Raw genomic sequence first — 21,596 nt, 5'->3', positions numbered from 1 at the left:
AGATTAAGTGATTTAATGGGGGGGGGGGTTTCAAGGAATTTCCCCACCAACATTAAGCCAGCAGATTTCCATCCACTATTGTAATTCCTCTGGCATTACATTCTAGTTATTATTATTATTCGGATGAGGCAAAGGAATGTAAATCTGAGTCTAAAATGTTGGCTACAAACAGTCTATACTGCTGTAACTGCACTGCTGCTATTATTAATTGTTAACTTCCGGGAACTATTTGAGGCTTCCATTAGCTGCCATTGTTGGAAAAAAATGGAACATTAGCGTCAATGGAGTTGTCGCAACTCTACCTTTATATGGCTCTGGGTTTACCTAGTTGTGGTCAAGCCAAAGTGAAAGACTGACTTTGAATGGGATGGCAAATTAAGTCAGTGACGTAGTAAAATAATGGGCGGGGATTCGGTGGATGGCTGAGGAACCATGGCTTCAGTGGAAACTGAGGTAAGAGCCGCGAATATACATTGTAAGTTTGTTTCTCGGCGATGTGGCGTTCTCACTTCTTCGTTTTCTGGTTAAATGTTGCATATGCCCTATAGTGCTAACCGAGGCAGAGAGCAAAGGTTTAATGGCAATTAGTCAACGCTATCTTCATTAAATTTCAAACTGCCCGCCTGATATTCTCTATCCAGAAACTCTCGGCTTTTGTGTGTAGAACGGGCGACTGACTGAGCATGAATCGTTGTTGATGACAATAATGGGGGCGGCCTCTCGATCGAAAGACACATGGCCCCGGCATCGGAATATCTCATACGAGCTCATTGTACTTTAGTGGGCTAGCTTTACTATCCTTATTCCCGGGTTTCTAGACTATCCGGCTTCACACAATCAGTTTTGCTGTCATATTAAGGAGGATAAATACATGCATCAAACACATTTTGCAGTTATTTAGATCCCCGTATGCTCTGCTTTTTGAAGTAGTGTTGGTGGACGTTTATATGATGTTTGAAACGTGAAATTAAGCACAGGAAGCTCGGTAGCTAATGTTAGCTGCTAACCATCATCACTTATGTTAACATTGTTTAGTGTTACCTGTTTAATCTTATGGGCTAACACAGAATTTGTGTTGAGTCTGAGGTGTGATTAGTAATGTTGAGTTAATTGACAGTCGCCCATATATTCATTATAGTCGTCATTGCGTAGTCTTTGTAGACTGATACAGTGATGGCTAAGTTAGCTGACATGCCTTATTCGAAAGGTGCATGTCAGCTCAACCACCGTATCAATTTGTCCCCTTTCAAGTGCAATATTTAATCATTTTATTTAGATGTATTCTGGGCTGTTGCAGACAGGTGCATGCGTTATATGATGAGCGACATCGGCTGTGAAATCTGTAGTTAAGCATAATGATTCATGACATAAGTTTTACTTGACATCATGCACTTTAAATCCGCTCTACTCCCTGTCTTATTGCGCTGTGAGTTTTCACGAATCTCCTGCAAATCAGAAACAACTTATTTCTTATAGCAGACCGTGTGTGTGTGTGTGTGTAGCGTTGAGCTGAATTGTGAGCTGAGGGGGCTACAATGTAACAGTAGACGTAAATGTACAATAACATTTCATTCAGCGAAGTTTGATAATTTGCTGTGATCATAGGTTAGAATATTCACCTATCATTTCGTTGATTTAAGACTGGTTGATGATGGTGGAGTGGATAAGGATACCTACCATGCTTCATGTGCACTGGTTTCGGAATGCAGCCAGTTGTGTGCAATGATTGTAATCAATAAACCTAATGCAATTATGTATTTGACTCATTACTCGAGGTGCGTAAGAATAGTTGTCACAGAATTGGTTCCGTTGATTGGTAATTATGCAGTAAAAGCATCAGGGAAACGAGCTCTTTCTGGACAGTTTTCTTCCGCCAGAGGGCGCTCCAAAGTAACTTAGTGCAACAGGAAAATGGTTTCCGTGGCTTGTACCTCTGAGCGCTACGTTTTGCTGTCTGTGGTCGACCTCAGTGACCCTACAGTCTGTCTTAGAATTGTCTGTTCACACCAGTTGTATAGTTCTCAAATTCTCATTACCGCTGTTGTGACACTATTTTTTATATGTTTATAGGCATAGGTATGGTGTACAACATAAGCCAGCGTTACTGCTTATCATCTTGGTAGTTTGTACGTGGATTAGGCCTTCTGACTTGCCAAAGGATAGTTTATATTCACAGTGACAGACCAGTAGCCTACTTGATAAAGCTTTCCTTGTTAAATTGCTTGCATCTAAACTCTTTAACTCATCCAAACCAACCTGTGGAGTATTGCACAGTACAGCTACATTGACGCTTAATGGGTACCCTCTGGTCTCATGCAGTAAGTAAGTCTCAATCGTTTGGTGCTTAATATGCATATGTGGAAGACATCTAGCTTAGTGCTTTTTTTGTTTATTACCATGCAGTAAGTCAAGTAGACATTGTGTTTCTCTGGCTGAATTCTGGTGTAGGTGAAGGCCAGTTTCTAGTTTGAGCCGTTGTCTAAGTCAATATGGGTTGGCTTGACACTAGATCCTTTTTCTGATATGAGCCAATGAGGAGCCTTATCATAAACCTTGGAAATAAGCCTTGGAAAGCAAAGACTGCATTGTAGTATTTGGAGAAAATATGTTTGACCATACATTATAAAATAAGTGGAGGAAAAATATCTCTTCAAAATAGTCAGATCAACTTATGTTGCAAATAAATTGGCCCTACATGGTGTCAGTCCAGGTAAACAAGGATTTGTTGAGTTCCCTCCATGGCGCATGAAGAGAGATTGTTCCTCCTTTGCAGCAGACGATCTGTTTCAGACCTTGAGGTCCACTGAGCATGCTCAGCACTGCGCAAGGCTGCTCCTACTGGAGAGAGGGAGCACTAGCCTTATAACGCAAAAACAGGCCTTCATGGCCTACACGGCATCGACTAGTGGCTTCAGCTTGTGCTCTTAGCCAAGATATGCGGGCCTCTCTCCTCACAAAGGTATGAGAAATGCTGGTATGAACTCTGGCATTTCATGGAAACCATGATTGTGCTTTTCTGGTGGGTAATCCTGTTTATTATTCTGACTGGATTTTTGTCTTTAGATGTAGACCTTGCATTGATTTTTGTGATAAATGTGCGGCCATTTTAGTTGTTGCAGTGATCTGATTGAGACCAAATCATCTGCCCAGTAGGCCTCTTTAGGGCTCTTGTTTAACATTGATGGTATCTGGGTTGGTCCAGAGAAGGTTGGCCTCTGGACCATTTTGGGTGTTCTTTATGTCCAGTCTTAAATGGCCTTGGCAATGTTGCCTCTTAGCAACTTGAGGCATAGGCCTACATTGTCTTGAAGGTAAGCTTGGTCTCTTTGAATGTTTCATTCCACTTACAAGAGAGTGGCACTGTACTTAGCAGTACAGATTTCTTATTGATGACAACAAATTGCTTTTCGACAATTTATTTCATTATGGGGTTAAGTTGCTGTTTACCACCCATGTAGAATTCATTGCATTTAGTACTTTCTCTTTCATGGCCTTAGATTGATTGCTGAGCCTAGAGTTATGTAGCCAACTATGTTGTGGGCCATCTTTGAACTTGTATGCTGTGATACTATAGGCATTTGAAGCAATTATGCAGTGAGACTGCCCAGTGAGATAGTTTGGGGTTTGTTTTCTTTCAATTTTTATGTTTAAGAAAGGCTGACAATAAGACAATTCATTGCAAGCTTCTATTGGAACTGTAAGCCAGTATTAAACCTGATCTAGGAAATGGCAAGCTTGCACTGATTTTGGTTTCAGTCTTGCTTCTAGTTTCCTGAGTCATTAGCTGCGTTTCCATCCATTTTTAATGTGAATTTTGACCATTCAAATAGAAAATCCTAGGGTTGTTATAAACTCTGTTAATTAGCCATTTTTGAAACTTTTTTTTTAATAGTCGTATAATAATTCACTAGAGCGAGTTGATTAACTCCCAATTTGCACAGGGTATAATGTTACTGAGGTTGATAGAAATTGGTTTATTCATGTCAATTTTTTTGTTTATTCACATCACATTTGTTTAGATTTCTTTTTTGTTTTGTGCCGACTGCCACAAGACAATTGTGCATTGTTGTTGAGTCTCAGGTAATGCTGTGTAATGTAAATAGGCCACGGTGTTAAATCCTCTACCTAAAGCACAAGGAATCTAACAACCTACATTTTTTTACTTTGATTTTTAAATTTGAGGCTTTAACACAGACTGTTGAGATGTAGTGAGATCATTAGCAAACTTCCCTATTGTTTCTTGGGCTATGTCTGCTCACAGATTATTCACCATTGTAGTGCTAAAGATAAACCTATGGAAATATGTTAGACTATCTTGGACCATTGAGTATGATTATCAAAACTAAAATGGCTTCTTCCACATAATTTTAGTGCCAGTTAGTCGTTATCCAAGCATTACAAGTTATTCAACAATTATGCTGTGTCTTTATGCATTGAAATATGGATTAGTTTGTTCTTCATCTATATGCTTAGTCAGGAAGGAATACCCATCGTATTAAAAATACTGCAACTGCTCATTGGCTACCACATCCATCCTTTATTCTGAAAATACCACATTTCAATATTGTAAACCTGATGGGCAATCTTATTTAGTCCATGTGAAGTTTCTTGTATCCTTGAAGTTCTGTCATATTTCTGACATTCTGAGACGGGGGCTTGATATTCTGGCAGTTACTAGCTGCTTACCCATCTGTCTTAAAGGTACAGTCCTTGATTAAAGTTCATCAGGCCTAGGTTTACATTTTTCATTGAATTCAGCAAAATTCTCAGATTCTCACACTCTAGGTGTCTATTCAGTGTGGGCACATGAAAAAAAGTAATGCAACTCCCCTTGTGTTCCTGCCCAGTCCTGGCTCCGTGAAGGGGAAACCTTAAACCTTAGGTCTCCACAATTCCTGACAATCAACAATGTTGTTTTGAAAGGGAGGGAGCTCACACTTCAACAATCTCTCATGGTCCAAGGTCAAGAACTACCGTAACCAAGTTTTATCAATAACCAGACTTCCTTATTTCTCTTGTCTAATTCACATCAGTAGAGTCCACTTCCTTCCTCCTTGTCTCACAATATGAAACCTTGCTCTCGTCAACGCAGCAGCCATGCAAGTAAAAACTTAAAGATTTCCTATATAAATTGTTTTATAACATAAAACCGCTCACAACAAGCTGGCCATGTGCTATAAAAGGAACACCAAAGTAAAAGATTTGGTAAGCATCTGTTCATTCCGTCTACATAAGTCTTCCTTTACCTTGTTTTACAGATAATTGGCCAAGGCCCGAATGCATCTAATTAACATGAACTATATTGGTTCTGACCATCAAACTGGCACTTTCAAAATGAATCTTAAATTCAAAGGGTCAGTGAGGTATACATAAGTACAGGCTTAGATAGTGAAACTAAAACTAAACAAACATTACAAAACATGCCTGTAAAGGAACAAAATACACTACAACACCACTTCTGTACCTTCATCTGAAGAAACACTATACATGCTTAAAGGCTAACAAACCATAACAGCTGGTAATGACAACTTTACAAATGTGGCTGTTTTTATAAGATGGACACCATAATGGCTAATGGTGACTGCCACATAATTTAATGATGGGACAGGTTAAGGCTCTGCAGTGTTCTGTCAGACCTACTTATGATATTAACTTCACATATTCCTTTGCTCTCCCATCTGTTTTACTGTTATGAATGTAGTTAGGTACTTGGCGAGCATGAAATTAGCATGAGCTATTAATTGGCGGAGTTAGTGTAATAATTTGAAAGTTATTGCACATAATCCACAATGGCCCTCAATACAATTGGTCTTTAGTATTGTTTGGTCATTGATGTTTACCCCGAATCTTGCTCAGTAGCCAGTAGCATTATTGAGTTTTTAACTTCAGCTTTGTCCAGTGTGAAGAATGCTATTAAAATTGTCTCCTTAATTCCAAATGGAGACACCTTTGACCGAGTAGATTCCAGTGTAGTTAAAAGCAGGTACAAACTTGAGGCTGGCTTGCGAAAGAATAGTTCTTTATTCTGGATGTAACAACAGAGTTCTGTAGCTCTGTTGTACGCACAGCACAGCACAGTGTTGCAAAATATAAGCCAAGGTGATCAACGGGGGGGAAACGGGTAGTGATATGGCCTTATTCAATTAAGATGTCTTGTGGGGGAATGATTAGTTAGGTACACCATTTGCTGTTGTAAGGTGACAACATTCTGTCTGCTTACAATAAACGTCCTGTTCCCGCCATTTCTGTGGTGTTAAACAAAGAACCAAAAGAATGACATACAGAAAACCACTACAATCTAACAATCGTAATGATTAGCCAAACCAAGCTTGTGTGTTTTTTTTTTTAGCGGAACCTTTATCTTTGAGCATATCTTAAGCTGTGTTGGTGAGAGGGTTCATGACTATGCCTTCACTTTTGTAGACGTATACTCTTCTTTGGAAAGACAAAGCTTTTGTACATTTCTTTAACATCTTCAAGAAATGACAACAGTGTCTTGAGATTATGCATGAAATGGTTGCTTCATGTTTCTCCCCTGCCTTCCTCCCTTCATGAGGAGCAGAGTGTTTCCAACTGAGCATGCCCAGAGAGGGCCAGGTTTGAGCTCTCTACAGAGATCTGGTCACATGACCATGGCAGGGACGGTACATGTGGGAAGCTAGTCGTTTGTATGCTGTTCCCCTTTGCCTCTTCCTCCTCCCTCATCAGTGAGGACCCACAGTCTAAACCAGGTATGGCCAGATAGCTGGAAGGCTAAACCTGGAAAAAGGCATATTGTCTTTAGATTTTCTTTCATTCCTTTGAAGTGTGAAGGAGTGAACCAGGAAAACTGGTTGTTGTTTTAGTGCATGAGCTGCATTTTCTTGTTTCCTTTGTTTATCACTATTGGCTCTAACCTCTTGATCATTTTGATTGATCGATTGATTTTGTTGATTAATATAAAGCCATGTGTTCACCAGCAGGTTGGAATCTACATAAGAAGCGTCGTATTTGTATTTGTCCGTTTGCTGCTTTGGAATAGCAGTTTATTCCTCAGTGTAAATTTAGATTATGTAAGACTCTCAAGTAAAAATGGTTGGATTTCATAGGTGTAAAACAATGAGATTTAATGTTGAACAGTTCAAGACTGATAATTCGAGATAAAACACTTTGTTTGTAGCATAGATATTATCACCTTAAGCGATTGGTATTCATACCAAATGCACAGGTATGGAGCGGCCATGTGTTTGGTTTCATCACAAGAAAGGAGGAAGCTTGGCCAGACAGATAGGATTGTCAGAGGTGCCCTTGGATGGCTAGGTCTAATGTTTGATTGGCTAGGCTAGGCTGCATCTTCTAATGCTGACCGTTTTACTCTTCTTTCCTCCCCCTCTCTCACCCTTGGACAGATGCTTAAGCACACAAGGTGATTACAGTCCAGTGTTCTGAGGGACCCTCTGACAGCCGTGCAGTGCTAGTTGTTCTAATGCTCTCTATGTTATCTTCCCTCTGAGGGCTGAGGGTGAAGTGCTTAGTGACCATAGCTTTGGTGCATACCATATCATAAGGCTCCCTTTAGTTGAGACTGCAGAGACATCTGTTTTCACTTGCTGTGTGTGTCTGTGTGACGGCATTTTACTTGATTCCATGTAGTCGGTGTGCAGTGGATAGCGAGTGGCAGGCTCTGAGCATACTCAAACGGCTCCTGGAGAATGGGCACAGCTCTACGTGGGTGGGTGTGGGGAATGGTAGACTGACGGAGCCTGGTTTTTCATATGTGTTTTCTGCCTCTCACTCTCTCTTTCTTTTCACACTCTCCCTCATTTTCTTTCCTCTCCTTTCAGATCCTCCAGAATTTGTCACCATTACATACATCAAAGCATAAAGACAATTGCCTAGCTGCCTCAACTGAGAAACCTAATTTGAGCTCATCTTCATTGCAGAAAAACCCTGAAGCTAAATTATTTGTTGTCATTTTCCATTGGGAAAATGTGTCAGCTAGGACGGGTTTGTTCCCACCCTCAGTGGAGTTTTTTTTCCCTCTACATGGTAGTTCTTCAAAATGGCTGACGGGGGCTCTACTGAGCATGCTCCACAAGATGACTCACCATGTTAGTTGGTGCTTTTGTCAACAGTAGACTAAATGAGTATGGGCTCGGTGGTTAACAATATGGTGCAGTTCCGAAAGCAGTCAGGGTCTTTCTAACTCAAGAGCACTTGAATGGACATCTCATAGTTCCCCTTAGACATGTGTTTCTACCAGTCATATCTCATATTGGACTCTTGAATGTGAATTTTACATTTAAAATTTAAAAATATTGGATCAGCCTTTTCTTGTGTAACTCTTGTTATTGAGAATGTGATTAGCTAGCTATATTCTGAAATTAATTATAGTAGTAAGTATACTTGGTGCAGTGAGTTAACACATGAGACTTTTATGACACTAGATAAGGCAAAAGCTGTAGCCTACATAACCAGAAGTATTAAAAAAGGAACACTGTAGCAGTAATGTAGCTTATGAAGGAGACAAATGCCATGTACATGGTTAAAGTCACCTCTGGAAGTGATTGGACTCTTGGAGAGGGTTTTGTTTGAGTAATACCTAACTAGGCTAGTGGTTTTGACCCCTCTGTTGTATAGGAGGGAAGCACAAAAACATTAGGAGAAAAGGAACTCTTCAGCTCTCCCAGCCCAAGGTGGTGAGAGTGCTCTCAGCTTTACAGAATTGGAGCTGAGCTGGAGTTGCTGTTTGTGTGGAACTGTGGAGAGAAATCAAAAGAGGCTAGGCCTCAGGAAAGGGTTGTGAGGCGCAGTGTTTGGTGCTGGCTGATGCTGTGTGTCATTTGAGTCAGAGAGATAAACAAAATTGGCGTCCCTTTAAATGCTGTAGCCTAGATGAAAGTCTGCACTATTGCTGTCTGTGGATCAGAGATGAATGGATGTCTTTTCTTCTTGTGCTGCCTCAGTCAACTCAGCCAGACAGTGTTTACAGGTTGTTATCGAGACGTAAGCTGTAGGCTACTCTTTATTTTCAAGCTAATGTTTATTTTGCTTTGTTTATTAGATGTGCATGGTGTACAAGGTGGACAGGAAGTACTAATCAACACTGAAATCAATCAATGACGTTTTGTTGAGCAATATATGTAGCCTTCTTTGCATTCTCTGAATTTCGCCATGATTTTTATAGATGGATGGTTTTTCATAGATGCACTGCAGCCTTTATGCTCTCAGTAGAAATCACAGTAGACTGTTTGCATTGCTCAGCTGTGCCACATTTTGTGAAGGATTGCTCATTTCAGTGGCTTGGATAAGAGAACGATCTCTCGGGAGTGATGTGTGGAGGTTAAGGATCTCTCAGCTACGGGCCTTCAGAAAAGTCTTGCCCCGCCAAGAGCCACCAAGTGCCCCCAAGACCCCTTGATATTTTCTCTTGTAATTTTTGTACAAGCACTGAAAAGCCTGCGTGATACTCACCATCTTCAAGTAGGAGGAGAAAAAAAATAGAAAAAGAAACTGAAATTTGAACTGACTGAGCATGCTCTGTGAGCCTTTACAAGAGGGACCAACAGAGGGAGCTGCTAGGTCACATGACCACCGGGCAGGGTGAATGTGTGCATGCGGGGAGGAGGAGGGGAAAAAAGAGGAACAATCTGTTCGTGACTCGCTGTCTTTCCCTCAATGGAGGCCATCAGAGAAAAGGGCCAGGTGTGATGCTCCAAGGCAGGCCACCTTTAACAAGTGGAAGACAACCTCTCTGCCTCCCAGAACAGGTTCTGAGCATTCTTGCTGTTTACAGATGCACGAGCTGCTGTCTCCTCTTCACCCCCCCCCCTCTGTCTTTCATTCCTGCCAACTGCAACTGAGGCCGGGTTGAAGCTCTTCTCTCTGCTCTTCTCTGCCTGGGCTGAGGCGAGCGTGGAGGTTCCATTCTGACTCAGGAAGACAGCAACTACCAGGCTTGAGCGTCAGTAGCTGCATCTTGGAACAAAAGGCCTGACCAACCCCCTCTCTGTCACCAGCCTCCCTCTCAGAGGTAGAGCACGACGGCCATGTGTGTGCATTGCTGAAGATTACTGCTCGCTGAGGCCAGCTACTCTGGCGGCGGCTTCAATTGCAGGCGATCTGAAACCTGACAACTCTCAATCCGTCCGTTAAGTCCTCATCCACACCTTAGAGAGGAGGGGAAAAATCCAGCGGATTAAATCCTGTCTTGGTGAAGAGATAGGTGGCCCTGATGCCAATGTGTTGAATTTCAGGGTGAGAGCTGTGGATTGGATTCATCCTTGCCGTCGTGATACAGTTGTTTTTTCGTTCTGCTTTTTTTTGTGGCTTGTTTGAGTTGGAAGAATTTGGCTGCCAATCGTTTTCCTGCAGGCCAGTAGCCCATTTGCATTAGGGTGTGGTGGGATTTATGGTCTCAGTAACTACGAAGGCAGCAGTATCTTATCTCCTCATTCTTTGGTTTCTTCAGAGAGTGAACAATGAGGGCTTCAATCAAGGCTTTGGAACACTGGGATACAGTTGACCTGAGTGTTGTCAAACAATCCAATTCAGGCTAAATGTTGAAGAAGGGAACATAGGCCAAGGCTTGTTACTAAGATGGTTTAAAAGCATAATCTGCCATATTTACAAGCAAACTGCTTTCTTGCTCTGATTCCACAATGTTTTTTCTTCCAGCATCAGAGGAGTCTTTAGAGTCTGTATGAAAGTTTCACTGTAACTGTTGGATCCCTTTTGAAGGAGCAGTAGGGCCTGTGAGTACTCTGCAGCAGGAAATAAGAATGCACTGGACAGGACGGGCCTAAAAGAAACAGATCGCCTCAGTTCTGCTGACCAGTCTCTTTGTAAGGAGCGGAGCATACATTGTTTGGAGTTCATTGCAACTGCCTGTAGATGTTGTCTTTTTTCCCATTTCCTTTTTCGATACAGTTTATAGTACAGTTATTTTCACTAGTGCTTTGATCTGTGACTTTTTAAACCTTTTTCTTGTTGTCTTGTAGTAACTTTTTTTGTAACTTTTTATCCATTTTTTTGATTTTGTGTGAGAATTTCCATATTTTTTTATTTATTCTCTCTCTGTGAAGGATTGCTTTGGCTTTAACTAGAGTGTCCTTCATACTGTGGTGTGAAGACCAGGTTTGGCAGGAGGGAGTGAAAATGTCAGTATATTGTTTAGGTGTTGTTGACATGACATTTAGTCAGTTTAATCAAGCATGTGTATCACATGAATGGCATGTGAGATGATCGAGAATACTATTGTCTTCTGTGAAGACTGAAGAAACTTTACAGATGTGTACAAAACAGTGTTTTGTAGCCTTTTGGCTTTTTACAGTTGTTTTAGCTTAAAATGTACTCGATCTCCAAACCTGAGGCTTCCCTTCTCACCCTCAGTAGCATGAGCAATTTGTCTGCTACCACAGGCCTCATCGTTTCAGACGTCTGTCTGGGTACCGTGAGTGGGCAGCCTCAACTGAGAACAGGTTTGTGTATACGCTGCGTTCCACTGACGTGACGCCACAATGTCAAGCGTTGCCCCCATTTTCCCATGGCATAGATGAATTTGTTTTCATTGATTTACATGGTGTCTAATGACTGGGCACTGTTGCGAACAGGACAGGCTAGCTAGGCTTGCTCTACCCTAAGGTAGCGGAGTAAGCTGATCCTGTCTTTGAACAGACAGAAATACCTCTGCTTCAGGAGCCTGCTATGTGCAGTCGTGTAAAACCAAATGGTTCGGTGCAACAGCCTTTTGACATTTGTAAATAATGAAGTGATGGGCCAAGTGTATTTGATTTATTACGTTGAGTGAATGTCAGCATACTGGTTTTAAATGGGAGAGAGAGAGAGGACATTGGTTTGCTTGGTCATTGGCTCCTCCATTTAGCTCAATACATAGTGCTCTTCACATCCATCACTCAAGGGCTTTATTGGATTTGTATCATTTATTTAAAAATAAAAAGGTAATCCAACCTAGGTATGAAGAGAACATTATATCAATATTAAAATATTTAATTGCGTGGAATCTGTATTTAGGCCTAGTTAGGTTGCCACTGGCTGAACATGGTGACCATACTATCATAATGGTAAATGTACAGGGCTGTTGGCAGGCTTCTGTTTAGATGGTCAGGATGTATGTAGAGTAGAGAATGAACTAGCAGTAATTCAGGCAAGCTCTGCTCTTGCGCCCCCTAGCCAGTGGAAAAATACACCATCTGGTCTGCTGCTGCCAGTAAACAATCTGGGTTACGAAATGGCGGTGAACTGTCGTTTTGCCTTTCCTCCTCCCTCCCTCCCTCCCTTTTTTTCTGAGCATGCTCTTTTTTCTGCCTGTAGGGGGAGGGCTCTGTACAGAAAGGCCTGATTTATCCCCATGTTAAGAGCTAGTCAGCTCTCCCTCCATGTTTTGTTGTATTTGCAAGTGAGTATTGGGAGCCCATTTGGGAGTTTGTAAAGCAGAGTATGCCATGTTTTTGGATCCACAAATGCTTCAGAAACTGACATCTTATCTTGGAGACCCATCTTGTCCCTTGTCTCATCTTGGTCCATGCCTTGTCATTTCATTTGCTTATATTTTTTAAAAGTCCCAGTTACAGTTAAATTGACTGAATATTTGAACATAGGCTAATTGGCAGATCATTTCAGCTAACTTTATTATTCCCAAAAGGAAATGCGAGCTGATGACCATTTCTGAGTATGTGTGCTATTTAGGCTGCCCTTTGTTTCCCGGGGAGAATGAATAATGCTGTTAATGCCATATATATCAGGTGGCCTTTTCCCTTTTCTGATGTGATCAAGACAGGCTTTGAAATGTGTTGAGCTGTCGTGCTGAGAATGCCAACGCAGGATTGGGTTGCAGTCACTGTGGCTGTTGGCTGCGTAGAGGAAGAGAGCAAACATCTACGCGTTACAGTGAGGAGCTGCTGCCACATGGTGGAAACCCAGGCCTGACGTGTTTGAGAGTCGTGTGTGTCGAGAGTGTGTCGTCGGGTCACCTTAGGCAGGTTAGCTGACCTGGCAGTTAGTCAACATGGTCTAGCAAAACTTGGCCTGTCGGTTCAAAGCCAGCGTGGCATTTGGGGCCAGAATGAGGGGGTCCAGATCTGTCTCTCTCTTGCTGCTGGATGTCCCTGTGTTCAGCCTCCTCTGTGTAACCAGCCATGGAGTAACCTATCAGTAAGGTGTAACTTAGTGGTTGGAGATTATTGAAACTGCTTTGGTGGCAGACAGTGTAGACTTTGTGAATGATCTTGCGGATAAAGCTGCTTTGAAACAGCCTTTTGTGTTTACTATTCTTGGCAAGAGAAGAGAAAAAAGCTAGATGACACCTCCTGCTGATATATATTTATGGTTGGGGACTTTCTTTCATTAGACTCAGTCGCTATTAGCGTAGTTGTTTCATTCCACAGAGTTTACACTCTTGGTTTGAGCTGTGAGTCATGGGTGGAGAATTTCTTTTCAGCCTAAACCTCTACTACTGCTCCTGTCATGATCTCTGTTCTTTGTCCATTGTACCATGAAACTCTAGGCTTGGGTCGAATATGCTGAGCTGTCATGTTCAGTAACCTTTCTGGGTAGAGGCAAAGGTCCCACCCCCACCCCCACCCCCTGTCATTACGCTCTACCAACATTTAGATTATTTGTGTTGGGTGAACACTGTCCACTGGTTTAAAACGTAGGTTTGTTCAATTCACCTGAAGGCAGTCTATCCGTAATAACTTTCATAAGCATTACACCCTTTGGTATAATTAAGGATTCTGGATTAATGAAAATCCTCTTCACAGGTGAGGATATAGCCAGTATGCATTCAGTATGAAGATATATATTTTAAAATGTTACTCTCTTTGGTGAATCTTCAAGTGTGTGATTATGAGTGTGCAGAAGAAGCAGAATCCCAGGTAGAATTGGGAGCGCCGGCGAAAGGGTCATCCACAAGGATTAATGAAAGCCAGTAGGGATTACAAGGGCCAGCCGGTGATGTACAGGACACTAGCCTTGTCATTGTCACTGTGGTCTTGCTTACTGCAAAGTCTCAGTGTGGTCTACGAAAGGAAAAGAGAGAGGACTCTTATTATGAAATGGCTCCCCTGGTGGTGAGAGAGGGAAAGAGAGAGACGAGACGAGAGAGACCTCCTTTGTTGAGATCAGCAGCTAGCAGCGCAGACATTTTCTTGCGCCGTGTGGCGGAAGGCAGCTCGTGTGGCCGCCAATCAGATGACAGGCTTGTGGAATGGGGTGGGGGAGGGGTGCGCAAAGGACTGAATCTTCCTGTAATTGCAGCACCTTCTGAACAGCCTCTTCCTCCTGCTCTCTGCTGGGCCATTAGGACTGAAGCTCTTGTAGATCTAGAGGTCTAGCAAATGAGTGAGTGTGCTTTCCTATCTGTAGATGATCTCCTCTTTGCATGAAGTCTGTTGAGCAATGTTCTTTTTCAGCTGTGTGTGTTTTTTAGACGAAAGTAGCATGAAAATCTCTTGTGGATTTCTGAGAATAAGCTGTCACTCTCATGCTCCTCTCTCCCCCTACAGGCATTGAGTAATTAGAATCAGAGGTGACTACAGTATCCTCAGCGAATAAGCCAGTGAGGTTTTTGCCATGTTTGAAAGGACAAACATAACCTCTTATCACAGACAAGAGAAGAGGCAGAAGATGCCCAGGAAATAGGGAATGGAACAGTACTTTAGACCGTACAGAGGTAGAAACAAAAAAGAAGGTAACATGGGAAAATGGCACAAATGATTTATCTTCTCAAAAGCAGTCGAGCCTCCCTGGCCTACTGACATTTTGTCACAGTAAACCACTCTGTCTTTTACTAGGCAAGTCGACGGTTCCATATTACAGGGAGCTTCTCAAGGACCCTAACAGTACTGTTGGGTTTGAGTGGGAACCACATTTCAATGCAGTGCTGTACGACTTGCCTAGGCCTGAAAGAAACAATGGGAGCAAATAGAGGATATCTTTGAGGAGATTGTTGTTTTAGTGTAGATTGCCTACCTTGAGAAGAAACTCTCCGATCCCTTGCTTGCTGGATATTTTCCAGGTAGATTGTTATCTTCTTCTTGTAGAAGAAAGACACTTGGAATGTGAGCGAGTAGGGGAGAAGTAGGACCTTCCTCCATACTTGTCTCAGTTCACTGTCTCCGTTTTTACCCCAGCATGCCCTTCTTGCAGCTTTGCTAGTGCCCTTTGATTGCTTTCACTGTGGTTGGTTGTGTGTGAAGCCTCAAGAGAGAGAGTGTGTGCCTCGGCTACAAACCCTGGCTGCAAACCTTAAGTAGCGCTGAAGCTGAGGCGTCCTGAGCTGCGGGACTGGCCAAGCAGCTGTGGGACTACCCTACATTTGGGCCAACTGCCAAGGAGAATAACGCCATTGGTAGAATGGTATGGTGAGAGCCAGACAGAAAGGATGAATGTGTGTGAGTGAGTGAGTGCATGTGTGTGTGTGAGTGTGTGTGTGTTGTGTGAGGGCATAGGAAGCAGAGGGAGAGGGGAAAAAGGGGGAGAAATCTCAGGCCTTTGAGACCATTCAATCTTTGTTCCTGTTATTCGGAGGCTGCTTTGCAAAGATTTGGTTATCATCATCATCTTTTTTCATGCGGCCACTGTCACTGTTTTACACAGGATTCACAGACTTTCAATCTTGCTGTTGCTTTTCAGTGAAGAGTCTTCATATTACTTCAGGTTATTTTCCCCTGATCCTTGGAATATATATTGGTATAAATTATGCAAAGCGCTTAGTTGTTGACTGCTTCCGCAAATCTGTATTAAAAATTGAAGGTGACTGGTTTTAAGTAGGAAGTGAATTGGCTGTCTCCAGTAGAAAACGGGAATGCTTCCACCTGCAGCCTCTCCCAGCCAATCAGATACCTTGTTCCTGAGATGTTGAAGTGAGCTTGTTCAGCCTATGCTTAACCCTTCATCCAACCATAAAGTGTGAGAAGACTACTCTCTCTGGATTTGCTGGCTTGTTGAGACTTTTGAGGAATTGACTTGATGACTGTTGGATCTCTCAGAGACAAGGAGTGTCTGGGAGTTTGTAATGCTAATGCTATTTGAAAACAAATGGTGGATTTTTTTTTTTACCAAGTTGAAGTTCTCTATGTTCTTCTTCGCACTGAACAGTGACAGTCCTGCCAACTCAAACAAGAATTTGTTTGCTATCTATCTGAATGTTTGGGCAAAATTAATTTGCTTCACATGTACAAACAGGAAGATTCAACAAGGCTACTACCCTGACACCTTATTTCCTTTGCACACTTGATCTGCCATTCTTAAATAGTATAATTGTCATATTTATCATACATATTGACCAAAAAATCTAATGGTGCATTTCCCTTCACCAGCCCACAGGTCTGTCCCCAGGAACTGTGGGGAAGGGAGACTTTATGAAAACAGAGGGAATGAAAGAGCCTCCCAGTGACCGAGACGGTAGGCCAACATCTAATCTTCTATCTAATATCTGTAGCCTCTATTTAGTGCCGCTTATAGTGCCCACAACTAATTGACCAGAGTAAAATAGCTTGCTGTACTCACTGATCAGTGTACTGCCAATAGCATCTTAAAGGAAATTGGTTGATGTTTGTGATGGACAGTGTTTTTTTTTTGTGCCAGAATTATGAGCTCAGAATAATAACCATTTTACAAGTTTGAGCTGTTTGCTAGATCATATCACAAAAAATGTAGAGTTATTAATTGACTATTATTAATCATGAGTAAAAATATCCATTAAATCCACTGCATTCCAGGCATTGAATCCACTGATTTTTGGTCTACTATCTGCTACAACATTACTGTATACAAACTTTTTTGTATACTACAACATTGCCGTATACAAACATTTGTTTCAATTCCAGATGAGCAAAGCATAAAGTTGGTTGATATATTTTGTAGACAGACACAGACTTCAACACAATCTTCAGAGGCTGAACACTAGTTTTCAATCAAAAGAAGTAGTAAATCACCATTGTATAACAGTTTACACAGCACAAATATGTTATTTTGGGATCAGTATTAGCTGCCATCCTCAGTAATTTTAATCGTAATTAAAATCTGTTTTGCAGGGGCAGGCAATGCTCGTTTGGACCGGCTCAGTGATGCTTACAGAGTGGACGCGGAGATAAATGGGACACACGAAAACACGGATATGGGGAAAAGCCACGGTTCCGACGGGCGATCGCGGCTCACGGAAAACGGGGTGATGGAGATCAATCCCCCTCACGGTTCCGTCATGGGGAGTAACGGCTACGTTCTCAGCAAACCACAGCAAGACACAGCGGCTGCCCAGCACAGGACTAACTGGTCACCCACGGGTACCACTACCGCTGGACACGCCGCCAAAACACTTCCATCGGCAGCTTTGCGTGCCTGCACACTGGGCACCCACAAGACTGATACCAGTGTGCTTCCTGCTTTGGGAGAGGGGAAGATCGACACAGAGACTAAAAACGGCACAAGCCTCAGTACCCCTCCTCCACCCGTTATACACCGAGCACGCAAAACCATGTCACGGCCAGCCTCCAACCAGACACTAAAGGTAAAGCACCAACCAGTAGAACCACAATTCCAACAATTCCAAAATGGTATTCCTATTAAAGTATAGTTTATGACCAATCTAGTGAAATATAATTGGTTTGATTGTAGGCAAAACCTAAATAAATTTCTAATTTCCATTCCATCAATGTACTGATTTGGAAATGCTCTCTCCTCACTAGATTCTAAATAGGGAAGTAAAAGAGCCAAACATAGTGAAAGATGAGAGTCCGGATACTCCAGAGGCCACGAAGCCTCAGCAAACATCACCCTCCCAGAACCAACTACCTCAGAGCCAAATCAACGCAACGACCATGCCGACTGCTACACTTGCCAAGCCACAAACAGGTTATCATCTCCTCCACCATCCATATGAAGTGTGCTCTTAAAGAGAACTATGCCAAGTAGTGGTCTATAATCAGACATTTAGAACTTTAGAAGCTAGAGTTCTGCTAGGACCTATAGGATTGGACTGATGAAATTATATTTCATGTCTGAAAAATGGTCAAGAAAGTCTGTATGTGAAACTGACTTTGTATATTTGTAATCAATGCACAGTGCCATGCTCTTTGATTCTCATCAAGAATCTTTTTAAGCGGATGGCACCAACATCTTTATATATGCTGTAAAATCTTGGTTAACTGTAAAGCAATAACATTTCAACATTTTCAAAATAGATCTAACCTCAGATTAAAAAATAAATGTATTTGTTTCAGTTACAGTATCAGTAAGCCTTAAGCACACATGACTCCTCTTTCTCTCTTCTGTAAATATATGACTCTCTCTCTCTCTGCTGTAACCTGTTGCTGCACTGTCTCCTGTCACCATGACATGATTCAGCTCTAGCTGTGCCCTGGTTTCCATGGGAACAGATTAAACAGATATTGCAGGGGACTGACTTAAAATGACACATCCAACTGCTTACTGAGGGTTCGCTTTTTCAGCAGGCTGGATGAGCCATTTATTCATATTGCCCTTGTTTTAGTGGCCAGTTTGATGTAAATGAAGCACTTGTTTATAAATGTTTTTGATGACGTGGTTTCATGTTTAGTGCAATCTGTCTCCCAACAGTAGTAGTTGTGTCAAAAAAGAAGAAAAGGAAGATGGGAACGTACAGCTTTGTTCCGAAAAAGAAAACCAAAGTTCTGAAACAGCGGACCATGCTAGAGATGTTCTCTCATCTCTCTCAGTCCCCACCTAATCCACAGGTCAGTCCTCACCTTCACAAATAACGCCCAAGAAGCAAAAGGCAACACAGACCAACACTGGTATTGAGAAGACCTAAATTCTCAAGAGGAGGCACATGGCAGAAATAGCAAGGGAGACCTCCATTTAATCTGAAAGCAACCACAATTGTTTGCTGTATAAATTAATTGTCTCTTGGAATTCCTGATTATAGTAACTATGGATACTGCCTCTGGTAAAACCTTGATTAAGCTTATGTGTGCATAATATGGGTGTTTTTGTTTTATTCAGTGGATGGAGCAAGTGATCCTAAAAGAAATGTTTGTGTACACAAAAAATTACCTTACCACCAAGTCTAGCCTGTCCCTCTCCTCTACTAGATTTTCCTCCTTATGCACACAAAAACGTGTCTGTTCAGAGTTACTTGCTGCCTCTAATACCATCTATAATATAGTACAACAGAATAAAACAAGGGATGGACTAAGATGGATATCAAACATATATTGATAGCAAGTCCATAAAATATATTTTTTAGGGCTGTCAATCAATTAAAAATGTAATCAAATGAATTACATACTCTGTGATTAATTAATCTAAATTAATTGCACATATCATTTTTGCTGTGAAAGTATTTTAAATATTTAAATTAAAATGAATCATTGAATAATCAGCATTAGTGATATTAAAGTTCAAATACTCTTTTATTATTATTTTCACTGTTCAAATAATGGCCATAATAATCTATGATATGACTTAATAAATGAACACTCCCCTAAATGTCAACACTATTTCTGTGCATTGATGTGCGACTTTAGAGTTGACGAACTCCGGTGATATGCAAATTCTTTGCTGCAGACATTGCAGAAGACTTTATTTTTATCAACACCATCAGGCCGTTTTTTTAAAAGTAAATGTTCCAATCAATGATCTAGGCAGCACATTTTCTTCTCCTTCATTTTACAGTCTAATGGTTACTGACTAGAACGGCTCGGGATCAAAGGTCATACGGAATCGATTAATCTGCGCTATTTTTTTTAATCAGTTATTTTTTCTCAAATTACTTAATCCAAATTAATCAGTTATTTTGACAGCCCTAATTTATTTCTCTCTGAAACTCATGCTTACACACTTTTAGGAATGGATAACGAACGATAGATCTCAGATCCATCAAACCTGCTTCTTGGCCATCAGATTACTGGCTAAATAAGTATATGAAACGGTCCAAGCTGTATTTCTTTATTGATCTATGCTGCTTGCTACCCTCCTTTCCCCTCAGCAGAAAGATGTTGTTCATGTGAATGGAGAAAGGGTGGAGAACGACTCTGTGGAGGAAGAATCAGAGGAAGAGGAGGAGTCTGAGGAGGAGGAAGATCTAGTTGGAGAAGAGGCACGCAACGCCACCATGGAAGAGAGTCTGACAAAGCCTCCACCTCAGGTAATTTTCAGCGTCACAGCTTCAAGACTTTATTGGGTGGTCCATCCATAAATGTATGGTATTGTGTGGCTAGTATGTGCAGATTTACCTGGGTCTAGGTGGTGGAGTGGATATTCAGGAATGTGATGTCTGTCTGTTCTCCAAGGTGCCCCACGAGGAGCCGGAAACTGAGGAGTCTGGGGAAGATGAAGGGGAAGAGGAGGGAAATGACTCTGACTTGGTGAGCCAGCTTTAGATCAGGCAGCATACCCTGTGAATAGTTTCCACACCACCCATACCTTACTGTCAGTCCTGATCCATTGTCTGCACTTACAGAGCATCGGGTCCAGCTTGAAGAAGAAGTTGAAAAAGAAGGGCAAAGGAGACAACCCTTGGCTTCGACCTTCTAGGAAACGCAAACGTAAGATGAAGATGAAGACGGAGGAAGTACCTGGTACAGTGCATCTAACCTTGCTCCTGAGCCAGGGTCCCATGTTCCCTGATGTCCAGAGACACAACAGCTAGCCTCCTCTAGAGCAAAGGCCAAACCCTTATTTAGATCGTTCAGCAAAAATAACTGGAAAATGTTTCTCTCTGATCAGTCTGGATGTCAACATTTCTACACTGACTACTGTAGAACATCTGTTTTCAACTATCTTTGATGCATCTGACCTGACAGACTATTTGTCAGTTAGATGTTTTCGTCCTCCTCAATATTTATCCCAGTTACTTGGTTCCATCTGACTCCGAACTTTTTCCCATCAAAGGTACAGAACCCCAGACACACAATCCAATCCCAAGTCCTAGTCACACAATCCAGTCCCAAGTTTCAGCTGAGGTCAGTAAAGAATACACAGAGGTTCCCCTGGACTCCCTTAACCTGAAGGCTCAGGAGGAGCTGCTGACATCTCAGAGCAAAGGTCAGTCCAAAGGTACCTGATAGTTTCAGTCTTGGTACAATAAGGTATAGCCTCTTGAGTTATAAAATTGGTAAAGAAGGTACTGGAATCAGTTGTGTCTTTTAGGAAGTCTTCTCAGGAAGTCCTTTATTTCATGAGGAGGTGGTTTTATGTTATGTGCCAATTTTATCCTAATCATTATTAGATGTGTGATGAGAAAAAGCCTTTCATAAATTTGTCTCACAGACCAAAAGAAAGTTTTGAAGTGTTTGGTTTCATGGTGGAATTGTCTTGGTCTGGGCTGTTTTGGTTCCATTGAGCGATGCGGAGTGTGAGCTCAGCTGGATTGACATGCCAGGCGTGATGTTTCAGTGAGTCTTCACACTGCCCCCTGGTGGTGAGGTGTGTCACAAAAAGGTTATTGCGTGCAAAGAGCAGGTTATTCAGTAAATTTGTCAACATTTGTTGACTCTGGTAGTGCTACTTGTCTGCAATGAGTCAGGAATGTACAAGCACTATAGTATTCACCTTTTCAGATGATTTTCTAGAAACCATTATTGGCCTTTTGATATCTGCATGGCGGCTCTTTCAAA

At 41.8% G+C, this 21,596-nt stretch overlaps 1 protein-coding gene across 10 annotated transcripts in view; it reads left to right on the top strand.

Annotated features, from left to right (window-relative positions):
* The first annotated feature begins 415 nt into the window (after positions 1-415).
* The window catches only part of ehmt1b (euchromatic histone-lysine N-methyltransferase 1b), a 32,827-nt gene continuing 11,646 nt past the window's right edge, over positions 416-21,596 (top strand). For 2 of the 10 annotated variants that reach the window (XR_012986826.1, XM_076284804.1), the window contains exons 1-9: positions 2,881-2,959; positions 16,320-16,404; positions 17,037-17,509; positions 17,688-17,853; positions 18,577-18,713; positions 19,967-20,125; positions 20,271-20,345; positions 20,441-20,558; positions 20,872-21,036. Coding sequence is in view for 9 of the 10 variants with exons in the window: in XM_076284804.1 (XP_076140919.1) it covers positions 2,936-2,959; positions 16,320-16,404; positions 17,037-17,509; positions 17,688-17,853; positions 18,577-18,713; positions 19,967-20,125; positions 20,271-20,345; positions 20,441-20,558; positions 20,872-21,036 (1,402 nt within the window). In the remaining variant the exon portion in view is untranslated. Of the gene's footprint in view, positions 454-2,880; positions 3,020-6,398; positions 6,732-13,581; positions 14,341-16,319; positions 16,405-17,036; positions 17,510-17,687; positions 17,854-18,576; positions 18,714-19,966; positions 20,126-20,270; positions 20,346-20,440; positions 20,559-20,871; positions 21,037-21,596 lie in introns of those variants that run through there. The other 8 variants (XM_076284805.1, XM_076284807.1, XM_076284806.1 and 5 more) reach the window with 8 other exon arrangements.

Source organism: Alosa pseudoharengus, unplaced genomic scaffold (genome assembly GCF_046254945.1).
Source record: "Alosa pseudoharengus isolate Yale_2024_CS ecotype anadromous, Long Island Sound unplaced genomic scaffold, YU_APseudo_1.1 YU_APseudo_1.1_scf_14, whole genome shotgun sequence".
Lineage (NCBI taxonomy): Eukaryota > Metazoa > Chordata > Actinopteri > Clupeiformes > Clupeidae > Alosa > Alosa pseudoharengus.
This window is presented reverse-complemented; position numbering and strand designations above follow the sequence as displayed.